At 38.2% G+C, this 15,367-nt stretch overlaps 1 protein-coding gene across 6 annotated transcripts in view; it reads right to left on the bottom strand.

The window, feature by feature from the left end:
* Window positions 1-6,829: 6,829 nt before the first annotated feature.
* arhgef28a (Rho guanine nucleotide exchange factor (GEF) 28a) overlaps window positions 6,830-15,367 on the bottom strand; it is a 123,971-nt gene continuing 115,433 nt past the window's right edge. For 5 of the 6 annotated variants that reach the window (XM_017698641.2, XM_017698668.2, XM_017698659.2 and 2 more), the window contains 2 exons: window positions 13,874-14,174; window positions 6,830-8,013 (listed from right to left, as the gene is read on the bottom strand). In XM_017698641.2, coding sequence (XP_017554130.1) covers window positions 7,856-8,013; window positions 13,874-14,174 — 459 coding nt within the window. In that variant the 3' untranslated portion in view covers window positions 6,830-7,855. The remainder of the gene's footprint in view (window positions 8,014-13,873; window positions 14,175-15,367) is intronic. The other variant, XM_017698650.2, reaches the window with a different exon arrangement.

Raw genomic sequence — 15,367 nt, 5'->3', positions numbered from 1 at the left:
TCTCCCTGAATGATGTGTACGGGAAAGAGGCCTAATATACTGGAAACAAAATCAGGAGAAAACAAATATTTTAAAGGAATACTAAAGCATTTTTCAACTTGATCTCTAATGCGCTGCGCCTGTCCTGTACAGTCAAATACCACAGATAGCTTTGATGCATTTCTCTGTATCGCATAAAAGAACACCTGGTGACTTAACACACTTATAAAATTAGTCAGTTATAAATGTATGTGTTCAGTTAAAGCGTTATAAAATATAAAAGAGATTAAGTTGAAAATGCTGAAATAGTCATTAAACTCTAAGATTATTATTTCATTATTAATTCATAGGGCCTGCTTTAGCCTTATGGAAGTGGTATACAGAACTTGTTGGGGGCCATTCATCTTTCTAGCCAAAGTATGCCTGTGCATTGCTCATGATGGATGCTTATACGGGGTTCTAATAATTTAGTTTTCATAGTAACACTTTATTTGCATGGTCCACTGTAGATGCTTTCTAAATGTTCAGTCTGTCTTTAAGTAACATTCAACTAAATATATATTAAATGAAACTGAACTTCAAGTTTAGTATGAAAGATTTTATTTAATCTATTTCTAATCCTAAACCTAACCCTAACCACAAGGCAAAACCTACACCTATTTCTAAGCCTAACCATAATTTTGTTGATAATCAACTGAATATCACTAGAACATTTGTTGGTGATTTAGGTATCTGTAGAGCATCTGTAGGGGACCATCTAAATAAAGTGTAACTGTTTTCATTTACATTTTCATTTACTACTTTCTCAGCATAATTACAGTCTTGCTTACCCAGCTAACTCTAAGTTAGAGCTAACCTTGCTGGTGGGTTTTATGAAGCTGAATCTTAGTCAGAAAACCTTACAAGTTGTACCTGCCTTATTACCTAGAGCCCAGATCCATTACTTCTCATTGTCCAAATACAAGCCAAAATATGGCTTAACATTGGCACCATGGACACAATCAAGCTCTTCACATCTGAAAAAAATCCACAGACGTTTCTGTCCATCCTTCCACTGTGAGAAGCCAACTGAAGCCCAGACCTCAAGATCAGTAAATGTGTTTGGGATCACTTGGATTCTGAGAAGCAGAAAATGCAACTAACTTCTAACACTGAACTTTGGAGGTGTGGAAAAATATCCCTGTAGAGAAAAAAAAAAACAAAGAAAGCAAGTCTTCCAAAAAGAACTGAGGCTGTAATAAAGATGAAGGATGGACTCTAAAAACTGAAAAAAAAAACAGAGATTCTAAATCTTTGCAACAGTTAGGGGCATTGAGGAGAAATTCAGAAGCAGACATGTGCTCTTCAAACTAGAAGAAAATTACAAATACTAAATAAAAAAGTCCTGTTACTTTTTACTGCATTTTTTGGTTTGCATTTAGTTTTTAGAAGCATAAACACTCATTGTCCACATAAATGGTTCAACAACAATTTGTTTGGTATACAACTGAATATTTCAATGTATATATGCAACAGGAACAGGCATTTGAAGTCTTGGAAGCACTGGAAACTCTTTTGGGGTCCACAAAAATATAGGTTCCCTTGTTTCTAAACCATATTCACAATTTGTGTTGTCCTTTCTTAATGTTGCTAATTCAGAAAAAATGCTTTCTTTTCACAGGCATTCACTTTATCCTTACATAATGGCTAAATATTATACCTGATAAAATGAAGGTTCAGCACACAGGCCTTGACTGGCATTATCATCATGCACTGCTGATGACATGGTTACACTAACTGCAGAGCAATCAGCATTGCCTGTGGCAAAGGAGAGATGTTTTCTTTTCCATTGTTTGGAATAAAACAGCTGGGGGAAACACACACACACACACACACACACACACACACACACACACACACACACACACACACACACACACACACACACACACACACATACACAAAAGGTTGGGTAGGAGCATGTTTACCACTGTGTTACATCACCTTTCATTTATTTACTGCTTACTAATCGTTTGGGAACTGAGGACATTTGTTGTAGCTGTGAAAGTGAAATTTTTACCCTTTCTTGCTTGATATAACACTTCAACAGTCTGGAGTCTCTGGTGTTGTATAATGCGCTACATGTTTTTAGTGGGAGACAGGTCTGGACTGCCATCAGGCTGCATTCTCTTGCTACAAATCGATGTAGTTGTAACACATGCAGAACGTGGATTAGCATTGTCTTGTTGAAACAAACAGGGACGCCTCTGCAAGAGATGTTGTTTAGATGGCAGCATATGTTGCTCCAAAATGAGTATGTACCCCTCAGTATTAATGACGCCTTCACAGATGAGTAAGTCACCCAACACACTAACGCAACCCCCCATACCATGACCGATGCTGGCTTTTGAACGGTGCTAATAACTGGGGTGGTCCTTATCATTTTTGGCCTGGAGAACAGGACATCCATTATTTCTAAAAACAATTTAAAAGGTGGACTTGGCAGGCCAAAACACATTTCCACTTTGCATTAGTCAATCTCTGACAAGCTTTAGCCCAGAGAAGTCAGCAGCGTTTCTGTATCCTGCTGATATATGGCTTCCACTTTGTGTAGAAGAGTCTTAACTTGCATTTGCAGATGTAGCAAAAAACTTTGTACACAATGACAATGTTTATTTTTGAGCTTTGAGATTGTAGTCAATACAGAAGCATGTTGCTTTTTAATGCAATGTTGTCTGAGGGATCGAAGGTTACTGGCATTCAATATTGGGTCTTGGCTTTGCACTATATGTACTTTTTAATGTTATGGCCTATAGATGATGAAATCCCCAAATTCTTTGTAATCATGCATTTAGAAACATTGTTGTCAAACTCTTGGATTATTTGCTCATGCAGTTTTTTCACAAACTGGCAATTGAGCATTATGTGACTGCTCCTTTCATACTCTAACATGATAGCATCATCTCTTACCTATGCACTTGTTTACCTGTGGAAAGTTGTGAAACATTTTTGATCATCATTTCCAGTATTACATTGCTGTCCCAATGTTGTTGAAAAGAGTTGCAAGCATCAAAGTTAGAATCTTTTACAAAAATCTGTAAAGTTAATACGGTATAATATTTAATATTCAATAATCTTTGTTGTGCTGTTTTCAATTAGACGCTTGTGAAAGACAGTTTACAAATCACTTCTTTCTGTTTTTATTTGCATTTTACTTGCAGTCCTGACTTTTGGGGAGTTTGTATAAGGAAGAGAAAGGCCCACTCAAACAAAAAGAATTGAAAGTAGATGCAAATAATGTGGTATCGCTGTAAAGAATGATCTTGTGAAAAGTGACCTAATTACGTTGCATGTCCGTGTCCATTTCCTCAGATAATTTGCAAATTCGCATACGCAACATGGCTTTTAATGGACTGTAGTGACCTATTTTACAACAATTTGAATAGATCACCTGAAATAAACTTCAAAAAGACAAAACCATGCTGGACTATAAGATGCAAGTTTCAATATGTTAAATACATGCAGCATATGATAATGCAAAGAAGTTTTACATGATGCAATGTGTAAATACAATAACTGTACAAAACAGTTCATATGTACATCATAAAGAGTACTACACAGTATGCACTGACAATAAATAAAGCATATGCATAATGGACAACAGAAACAAACTAGTATATCTGTGCTTTTTTTCATTAACAAACACACCAAAATTGTGGTTGATACAGACCAACACCGAGGACTGTTCCTGTTCTTGTGTATGAATTTCAGTAAAAGAATGCTAATCATACTTGACTTTGGAAATCAGATTGAAAACATTTAAAGAGAGCTTTCTGATTTAGTAAAATAATATTACCTTTTTTTTCAACCTAATCTCAAAAAGTTCTTAAGGCAGTTTCTGAAGTGTTTATGAATAACACAACGGTGTACATGTTCATGAATTCTTCACAAATGTTTGTAAATTAAGCTGCAATATAATATAGTGACATTTTAACCATTTATCATTAAATTCAGCAACTGGTTTCTACTCCAAGCAACTTTGGAGTCAAATGGATTTACATTTCACGCCAAGTACAGGGACATGTACCAAACTTGTTGTCTGTTTTAACTGACAGTACTGTACAGATTCAGCAGAAGGAAATTAGGCTGAAAAATGCCGGAACATTCTTGTATATTTAAAGCAGGGATGGGCACCTTCAGTTATGGAAGGTTTCTGTAATTCTTACCTAACAGTGGTTATGTGATATGGTATTTTAGTGTAATGTGATACATTCACTAGATTTCCTTTTACCTGTGTCGACTGCTACACACCAGCCTTCCTCCCACTCACAGTATGTGAGTTTCGTAGAAGCTGAAGTGTCAAACCTAGCCTGTATGCACTGAAATGTTTTTCAATCAGAGCAGGTGTGATGCTGGTCATTGGTTTCTAGGGCTGTACAAAATTGGCCTGACACCATAAAAGGCTACAATATGCAAGTTAACCACCCTCTAACTTATCATAGTGTTTTCACTTCAACACACAGTCATAGATGAGTGTTTCTGTGGGTTTCGATGTATTCATACATTCCAACAAAAGAGAATCATATTTGTCAAAATAAGGCAGTTCAGTCTTTAACCATATCATACTACTAATTCATCCATGTATTTTAGCATATTGCAAGGCATATTAAGGAGGAGTCATAATTATTTACAATATTCGAATACTAATGAAAGTTTTAAAAAAATAAAGATGCCTTAGCTATTTACTCTGCTGAAGGGCAGTGTAGGATCTGTGTCTGATGTTCTGCTCAGAGTTTCTTATTTTTCAAGTAAGCATAGAAATTTTACCGTAGCTGGTTAAAGGCTACCGCACACCGGGTGAGAAGCGGCAAATAGGCTAGAAACATTAGCGAGACAACAGACTAAGGTTAGGATTTCAAGACTTTAGATATGTGTGAGTGTAAAAAACTGAAAATACAAATTGTTTTTTCCTTCTCCGAAAAAGTTACAATCTTAATTTGTTATGGAAGTATTTTGGACCAGTTATGTTATTATATTTTTAAAGACAAGTGAAAGGGTAACTGGGTAACTTTTCAAAGTATATAAAATGACAAGATCTAGCATGTCAGAAACTTCAAGAACTGTTTTGTAACAAAGGTGGCATGCTATGAAAATGCCGTGTTTAAAGTCAATGAGGTCTTCAGTATGACTCATTCTACTGCCAATGTTTGTCTATGTTTGTCAATAATAAGGAAGGGTATCCACTTGCGTAGTGTAAAAGGTTGCGACTGCTACATTTTCAAATGCTCCCTCACAAATTCAAATATCAAATTAGACAGAAATGCCCATTCCTAATCACAATCTGCAGCAATATAATCGCAACCCTACTAGTAAGCATAACTGAAAGCCTGCATATGCCAGCATAGTCTTTACTTCTATATTTGGAAAGGATGTGATGAGCTCAAAATGATATAAATAATCATTCTCTCCCATATGGATGAGTGGCATCTGTGTGTGAGAGAAGAAACTGGTTTTAATCTAATGCCATATTTCAACTTGCATGCAGAGACCCAGGCAGTGCACGCTTTCATAAATTGGGTAATTCAACGCCTACAGATAATGTTAAGTACTTCATTTCCCATCCAGTGCAAGAAAAAGAGGTCATTATTAAGCGTCTAGTTTGGAATGGAATGTGGTGCAGGCCAAAAGAAATGTGTGTGTGTGTGTGTGTCTGTCTGTCTGCACGCATGGGTTGGTAAGCAAGTTGAAACTGAGTAACCTAATTCTGTCTCTGCAGACTCCAGGCGTGGCGACATAACACTGACCCCACAGAACATGCTTAGATCACACACACAGCTATGAAAAGTTGGAGAAATATGGTGAAATTAGAAACAGGAAAAATGCTGGAAAAACTGTAAGTAACTAAAAAAAAAAGCTACGAGATTTCAGTTCATCACCAAGCTTATAATTTGGCAGCATTGAAGACTATGAATTTAAAGCTATATGTGTGTAATGTGATTCTTAACCCTTTCACAAGCAAACTCTGTCTCCAACTAAGTTCACTCCAGAGTGAATTCTTTTAGCTCATGTGTAGCTGCAGTTCGGCAGAATTGTCTCCACGTTATATAAAGAACAATAGAAGGAATCATCAGGTTACATGCAACATGATCATATTGTGGATTTTGTGGTAAGTTTTTATAAGCTGTTTTTTGCATTGTTTTAATAAAGTGGTGACATTTCATAACTTCCTATTTTTCCATTCATTGGAACTGACAAAGTGGGTAATACTATTTTAAGGTCTGCTTTTTAACAGTTTATTAATATAAGCAGGCAATTTCATAGCTCCATTGAAGTTATAAGGTTGCTATAAGGTAAATTTTTTTTTATATTGCATGTAGAGGTGGGCAATATGGTTTTTATGGTTATCGTGATAAATTATGTCCCAGCCTGCTTTTCTTAGCGTATCATGGATATCGTCAGTATGCAAAAAGAACCACATTTTTTTGTAAAGTAAGCATAATTATGCCTGTTTTATTACATTTAGTAGAGTGGGCTTTATAAAACAAATAAGAAAAATCACTGTAGTTGTAGTTTTATTCTTCTTCTTATTATTATTATGATTATTATAGTACTGTGTCACGATTGGCCTCCCAGTCCTGTCCATGTACTCCTGTTGTGTTTACTTCCCAGTCCTGTCCATGTGCTTCTTTGTTTTGGTTTTTAGTCCGGCCCCTTGTTTTGTGACTCCGCCCCTTATTGTTCTCACCTGTGTTTCTGTCTGTCCCTCGTTAACCATTGTATTTAAGCCCTGTGTTTTCCTGAGTTTCTTGTTGGTCTTTGTTTGATGTTTGTTTTGTTTGACGTATTTGGATTTCTGTATTCTGTGTTTATCTCATTATTTTTTTTCCCTCCATTTCTCTGTGTTGGCTTATTAAACCTGGACTGTTATGACCACGTCCCTGGATTTGCCCCAAATAAATCTTGCTTTTCTACGCGCATGCGTCCGCCTCATCACTCCCCGGCGTCACATACTGTGGCACTACAGATTTTATTTTGTCTATTCCAACTTGTGATATAATATTTCTGCCATACTGCCCACAGCTAACTGTACGCTACTTCACTGTTTTTTTGTTAACAGCCTGTGCTGACAGCTCTCCACTACTTCTTAATACTAAAAACTAACGGCTTTGCTGATAAATAATGCAAAAACAGCCAATTGTGCAGGCTGTCTGTGTTTTTTACCCATGTTATGGTTCTATGTGGATTTTGTTTGGACACAGACTTGCATTTTCACTGGATTTTTATCTCAGATTAAGGGAGGCCTGAGGGAAAGTTTGTTACAACCCTGCTGAGCATAAAAGGACAAGTTTAACAAAGATTTGTGCTGAAAATGTCACAATGTTTTGGCTGCATTTTTGTGGTACTCTGTATGTTGTGTGAAGACAAATCAGCAGCCAGATCTGATGAACAAACAGAATGAAAAATGACTGTTTTGTCACTATTTGAAGCTAAACATTCTAACCGCTGTGTTTGAATCACGCCGGTGGAATTGTACTCTCTAGGGTCCAGCCACTGCAAATCCCACCATTGAGACCATACTTGTAAAAGGGTTAAAGATTAGGAATGGTTTGGTAGCTGCAGTGAAAAATGGAACTAGTTAATAGTACAGTCAGGTTAGAGTTTGTTTAATGTTTACTTGTGACTGTTGATCAGACTAAGAGCTCTTGATCAGGATATGAAAGAAAAAAATGGTCCGAAAACCCACATCCCCGATGATAAACATGGACCTAGCTCTGATGTGTGAGTTCAGCCTCTACTGATTATTTGAGTCACTGCAATTTCCTGACCATAACTAGATTTCTGTTTGTGTTTGTTCTTCAACAGTTTCACTTCAGACCAAGTCTAAACAGATGTCAGTTCAAAGATACACAATGTTCTCCTCTGCCTCCGCATCCCGGTTCTCCGTTTCCATGGAAACATAAGCCGGAGGCATGGAGAGGGCGTCACCTTGGTAAAGTCCAACCCCTGCTACCCCTGCTGTCCAGGCCACTCCTGCATGGCTGGGAGAACCCGCATCTGTGAAAAAGAAAACCAGTTTGAGGCAGTACTTGCAATTTTACTCTCAATAAAGTCTAATCAATACATCAGCTGTCTGAGAAAACTGGCCATATTTTTTTATACAGATATTAGGGAGCTAAGTGGGATTGCACGGATTTCCAATACATTTCCTCCACTGCACTTATTCATTGTTGTAAGAAAAAAAAACAAAAAAAACAAAGCAGACATTACCGCTTTATTGCCTCTGTGAAAGCTCAGTGCCTTTAAGATTAAAGATTAAGATTAAGTGACCCTTATTAGACCCACAACAGGGAAATTTCACCTCCGCAATCTAACCCATCCATGCAGTGAAACATCTCATACACACTAGTGAACACACACACTAGGGGCAGCGAGCACACTTGCCTGGAGCAGTGGGCAGCCCTATCCGCAGTGCCCAAGGAGCAGTAGGGGGATAGGTGCCTCGCTCAAGGTCACCTCAGTCACAGACTGTCAACTTAGAGGATTAAACCGGTGACCATCACCCCACAACTGCCCCAAACAACTGGGAAACAAACCCGGGTCAGCTGCTTGGAAGGCAGCTGTGCTAACCACTATACCACCAACGCTCAGGAAAAATGTGTCAGTGGCTTTGACACCTGAGTAGTAACCTAAGAACTACAGATAAATGACCAAAGGACTTCATTAATGAGCTGCTAAAGCATTCACATAAGTTTCAGCTGCATTCTTCAGTGATGTTGAATAATGTAAGTTCAAGGCATGGGAGACGCCCTTTACATTGGTTTTTGGGACTCCAATTGTGAAGCCATTCTTAGCAGCTTAAGAGGAACATATTTTTACCTCTTTAATCAGTATAAGCGTGTGAGTCTAAGTGTGAGTCACTGCATCTGTTCAGTGTTAACATTCAAGTTTGCATACTTATTTCACACAATTCCTTACAGCAATACTAGGGGTGCAGGTTCTTAGATGCATCACGATGCGTATGTGACTGATGCTAAATCGATTCACAAATGTCAAAAACCGATTTTCTAAATTTTTATTTATAATGTAATATCGACGAAACGCAACAACTGGATGAGTGAGAAATCCGACCAGCTCTGCATTAAAAGCTGAGTTAGATCAGGAGTCACAACCCCAAATGTTAAGAAGAGCCCTTTCGTCCTTTCAACAAAAATCACGACTACCTTGTGCCACAACATTTAATGTCCAGTATGTCTCAGGGTGTGATAATGACCTAGTATAGGCTAAAAAATATACACACTTTTTAGTGTTTGACAGTCTCTCGCTTCAGATTTTATGATCCAGGCAACCAACTGTGCTGCTTATAAATGCGAATGAGTTTCCAAACGTTCGTCTTAGCTAAATCTCTCTCTGCCTTCTCATTCGCTACTAGCCAGGAGAGACTGTGTTGCTAAGTGACCTGCAGTCTTGTTAAGAAACGGGGCTTTCGCGCTGTGTTGCAGACGTCCTCTCTCGCAGATACTTTACTGACACAGTGACCCTGACTCTTCACAACACGACCAAATCCTACTGTATTGTATCCTACTGCAGTGCTGACGTTAGAGTGAGATTTTTGGTTTAAAGTCTAAGAAAACCTCCTTCTGATGACGTATCTCAAAGGTGGGAGAAACGTCTTTGAACTAAAGCTGGACCGGTTTGAAACATTTTATATTTGTTAGCTGGTAAATGGCCACTCAAATGACACATAACCAAATGTCAATTGACCCATTAGATGAGGAGAACAAGTCAGCTACCTATCTAGATACCTTACCTCAGGACTGAATTACTGTTTACACTGTTGTTCGATGACTGAGATAAAAGTGTCAATTATAGCTTGGTTGTATTTATTAGCCTATAGCTCGGTGGCAAGCAGTCATGGTTGGGTGACACCACAGGGATTCTCAACTGTCAATGCTTCTATGAAGTATTTGTATACTGCATGTTGTGTACTGTCATGATTGTGAACACTGCTTAAGGATAACTGTCAATATCTGTCAATTCAATTTAATTCAAGGCTGAAGGTTACAATGCAGCACTACAGAATGCTACTAGTTTTAGGCAGGAATAAGTAATCCCACAGACGTCTGCTGAAGCCTGACTTTGAACCATTTTTATAGATAGCATCTGTTTGAGAGCAGTTTGAGTGTGTATTGAGTTGTTTGCACAGACATGCAGTTTACACAATGCTAATGTATGTGCTTTCCATGTGCTTTCATTACATGTTTGGTACAATAGCCCATAGCTCCAGTGAAAAACTAAAGAAGTAAACATCAGACACCAAATATGTCAAGTCTGACTTTACAGGGGAGGGAAAAAGTAAATAAAAGTCCCAAACTACCACTTTAAATCGAGAACCCTCAAGAACTATGAAACACAACTAAAATAAAAGGTAATTATATAGTGTTTTTTAAAATAAACCTCAAAATAAATGTAGATATTAATGAGTTGTGGCAGCACATTATGAATAGATGTCATGTTACATATGGAACAGAAGTAGAGCGGCGCGTTCAATGGCTTTGGACTTGTTAAAACAGACTTGAGTGTACTAAGCCATGACAGCCTGTCAATAAGTAGTGAAGGGTAATCAGGCTATCAATATTTGGAGGCAATGCTGAGAGTGACTTAACACTGACAGGTAATGTTTACGGAAAGCAAGACTTACGGGGGGGGGTTCATTTTGACTTTTCATTTGTTATGAACTTATTAAAGGGACACTCCCACCAAAATCAAAAAAGCCATCGTTGCTACATTTGTTGTAAACATTCTACAGTGGTGGTACAGTAGTCTCCATAGTGTGATTATGCAGTTTAACGACTAGGAAAAACACCTCCTTCTGAGGTATTTTGAATGTGGGAAGAACTTATGAAAAACTTGAAGGGTTCTGGGGCAGATATTAAAGAGTGGGCTGTTGCAGAAGAAATCCAGATAGCCAACGTTACTGCTAAGAAGTCAAATATCATGTCCGTTTGTATTAGTCTCTACATCAGCAGTCAACACATTTGTGTAATGCCTGCTGGATATTGTAGTGAGAGAAAAATGATGATCTATATCAGAAAACATAAAATGTTGAGTTCTGTCGAACTGTAAATTTGTTGATTTTTGTCATAAATAATGTGAGAAAGCAAAGTTATTTGCTGTAACATATTTCAGACTCCAGTGACAATTCATCATTACTCGAATTGAACAAATGTCTCCAACATCTAAAAAAAATAGCTGTTAATGGTTTTAAATTCTGGTCAGAATTAACTTTAGTGCATCTTTAGAAACTGCTTCACAATAATGATTGACAGCAAGCTGTGGGAGCATTACCTCTACCTTCCACTTACCACATATACAGCTAATCAGCCAAAGTGTTCGGCTTTGTTCAATTTTGTTTCTTTAGTTTAGTGTTAGAGCTATGAGGCTAACATTGCTAACAAACATTAGAAGTCAGTAGTCACCCAATTTCTTTCTTTTGTAAATACATCCCCAAAAATTCTCAAGCTGCTCAAACAGCATCCACATCTTCATTAAGGTTGATGAGGTTTAGAGCACATTATGAACTATAAATATGAACAAAGCTTCACGGTGTAGCTGAATGCTGGGGGCCATTTTAGACAGCAGTTGTGTGAAATTCCAACTCCCCTTTGACTGAGACTATCCCACGCAAGTACATGAAACTGCAAATTATGCTGGCAGCTTCTTTTGTTTTTCATAAAAAAGGATGAAATAGGTTTATTAACATAAACAACAGTAATTGTGACTCTAGCATCCTTATGCCTGTGGAATGTGTTTGGACATGCAGTCTGATTCAGTCTGATTCTGTGGGGAATTGAATTTAAAATGCAGAGTGCTGAGACCAACTGTTGTCTAAAGAGGCTGCCCACAGCGTTCAGCTACATCGTGAAGTTTTGTTCAGTTTTATAACTGGACATGGCTGAGTGAGTTGAGAAAAATTTACAGGATATATTTACAAAAAAGATGTAATGACTTCTAATGTTTGTTAGCTACATTAGCCTTATAGCTCCAAATTTGGGATGCAGATTCATAAAACACAGTGGTAACAGTACTAAGCCATGCTAAATGTGCTAAACAGTAAATAAGAGCTACTCATCGTAAATAAGAGCTAAAGTTAGTGGCTGTAATTTGTGTGCCGGTGTCTTTTTAACGTTGCAGTATTTTCACCAGTTTCTTCTTGAAATGAGGTCACACACATAAAAGACCCATGCCAAGAAACCAAGACAACCAAAAGTCTCAAAAACAAAACTATGAATTTTTAGGAAAGGAATGCCCTCACTCTGACGTAGCCTCACTGGCAAATAATGATGAATTGTCCAGTAAAGATGTCTAATTTTATTCAAGAAACAACCATGGAACTTAATGCAGAAAGAAGAGCCTGTCTCATGTGTTTTCCCCTCTATTCTCCCACAGCAGCAGTTAGAAGATTTGTCATGCAGTTCCATTCAAACAGATCAAGATGTCTCTTTTAAACATATTGGACAACCGGCTTGGAAACACTGAAGAAACAGTTTAAGTCTACTTCAGCTTCTTACAGGGGAAATTACAGTCACGGTGTTCAGGCGTTATTTTTTTGCAGGATTGTGTCGTATAAATCACTCCCACCATTTTTAAATGAAAGAAACATGTGGAAACATCTCATCACACAAGTGTTAAAACATGCGGGTAATCCTTTATGAATGAGCAAAGTTGTTACTACCATGCTATTTGCACTCATTACGGTAAATCTGGTGCTGCATTTCATGAATCGGGCTCTACATATCCTGGCAGATCGATCTGGGATAAGTTGAAAACTGTGTAATTTAGCCCCCCACCCCACCCCCCAAAGCACTTTTTTAACCTTTTCTTTAAAGACTCTTAAAAGGAACTGGCGTCTGCATTACCAGGGGACCTGTATAAACTACAGTATTAGTGTGTATTTCACTACTGAGTACATTTTACCAAGACCTTTGCCAAAAAAGCTGTAAAGCTAAGAACATGGATTTGTGTGTAAATTACAACATGGTGCTAAATAGACATCCCTGACACGTGGCAAGGAAATATTAGATGAATATGTTTGTGCACCTTGACAGAAAGAGAGGGAGAGAGAGAGAGATGACAGGTTGCCCTGTAATGAGTTTGGTAAAGATTTTTTAGATCAATGTTCCAATCAGTCTTCCATCGCCCACTCGCCTTGATTCACATGCCACCGCCCGCCATGGCCGATCGATAGATGGAGGGCCGATTGATTTCCGTGACAGATGTGTGTCTCTGTAAGTGAATGTGTGTGTGCGTGTGAAGAGGGATGGGAGGGTGTTTTTATGTTAGCAGATGGATTAATAGCAAAAAGAGGACACTTGAGACTTGGCCTCTGTTAAAAGGGGGCCAGGGAGACATTTTGGCAAAGGTGAGCCTACACTGTTTACAAATGCCTCAGATGATTTCTAAACATTTACTTTCTTTCTCGCTCTCCCTTTGTCTCTCTCTCTCACCCACAGGCAGTAGATATTTACACTGGTCTCAAAACCTTGTCATATGAAACACTTTTGAACATCGCTGGACAAATGATATGTTTTGCTTTGTTTCTAAGGGAAAATAAGTTAACACATCCATACAAAACAAACGTCTGCACATTTTTAAGCACAAGTTACAGAATATTCTACATTTTATATTTTATGATGTGCCAAAATCAGCCAATAGAAATTGTGCACTTAAATATGCAGAATAAGTGCCATATTTAATTTGTCTCCTGTAAAGGATGTGGTAACATTTTTCATTTGACTGGGGTATTCAGACTATTGTACATAACTATGTTTGTCAAACGAGCGTCCATATATTATATTTTCTATGTAATGAGATACCAACAGTTAGCAGATGTCATGATCAATAATCCAGTTTTTACCATTATTTGTGTTCTGTGTACCTTGGCTTCCCACCCATCCCTCTTGTGTTGTGGAAGCGTTTGGCATGCCAATGGTGGGATGTCTATGACTGGACCAGGCCAGGAGAGAGTTCAGACTATTCTGAGCACTGGGGGAATCTGTATATCCCAGCAGTCCAGGACGCAGGTCGGGGTTGTGATGATACTGATGCTGGTGATCATGAAGTTGCCTGTTATTCATGGAGGGAGTCAGGAATGCTGCTTCGTTCACAAATATGGAACTGTCCTCATTCTGGCCGCCAAACTGACCATGATGGAAGCCCTGTAAGAAAGAGAGAGCATGTAAATACAACTATCAACTATCAAAACAATGAACGCTGGTTTACAAAGCCTTTGCCCCAAAATTACAAAGCACGTTTTTGGTCAAACCACAAGGAAATGTCATATTTCAATACAAACACAGGGAAAAAAGATCAGTTAACCCTTTAATGCCGAACGAAAAAGTGACAATTTCTGTGTATTAATCTGCTCTTCTTCATTAATACGGGAATTCCTTATTGTAATTTTAATGTAAAGAACAGGGTGTAGTAAAGCTCAGGATCTGTATTTAGTGTGCCAAAGTACCATGTTTAAACAAACAAACATATGAATTGGAATATATGATAAATGATACGAATCATTTTAAGCTCTTAGTGGTCTGAGTTCTGAATTAGTCCTTAAACACGCATATATCAAAGGTATTAATGTGGTGTTTACTCCCCCCTGCTGCAGTAACAGCCTCTAGTCTTTTGAAAAGGCTTTACACTAGATGTTGGAACACTGCTAAGGATTTGCATTCAGTCACAAGACCATTAGCGGGGTCAGGCCATGGATCACAAACTGCACATGCCAAAGTTATTTGATGGAGCTCTATCACTCCAGAGAATGCAGTTCCACTGCTGCACTGCTCAACACTACGAGGCTTTACAATTCACTCACCAATGCTTGGCATTCAGCATGGTACTCTTAGGCTCCTTAGGCTTAGGCTGAGTGGCGTGGCTGCTCCAGAGCATCCCGTTCTATTGGCAATGCTTTTCAAAGGAGATTATACAAGCTTTGTGCGCAACTGTCAGCAATGGTGTACCTTAAAGCAGCTGAATTCACTAATTAGAAGGGGTGTCTGGATACTTTTGGACATATAGTGTAGCTAGCTATGTAACTGCTTACTGTCCCACTGGTTTGTGCTGTTGTGGGTGAATGGCTAGACGTCTTATCTCTTCCCAACTAGTAAGTAAATGATGTACATCTCTGCTGAGTGAACAAAAGTAGGTCAAAGCCCCAAATTTTTACTGTTAACATTAGATAAGGGAAAGGAACATAATGGAGCTCAAATGCATTATTTTTGAATTGAGATCTGTTCTGAATGTGTGCACACAGTCACTCAGATCCCAAGGCAATAATAGCAGCATCATACTTCTTTTATATAGTGACATAAAACATGCTAGCACATAGAAAGCTCCAGTTTCACATGCATGC

Source organism: Pygocentrus nattereri, chromosome 23, assembly GCF_015220715.1.
Source record: "Pygocentrus nattereri isolate fPygNat1 chromosome 23, fPygNat1.pri, whole genome shotgun sequence".
In the NCBI taxonomy this organism is placed as follows: domain Eukaryota; kingdom Metazoa; phylum Chordata; class Actinopteri; order Characiformes; family Serrasalmidae; genus Pygocentrus; species Pygocentrus nattereri.
Note: the sequence above shows the minus strand (reverse complement) of the source record. Positions and strands in the feature narration are given on the sequence as shown.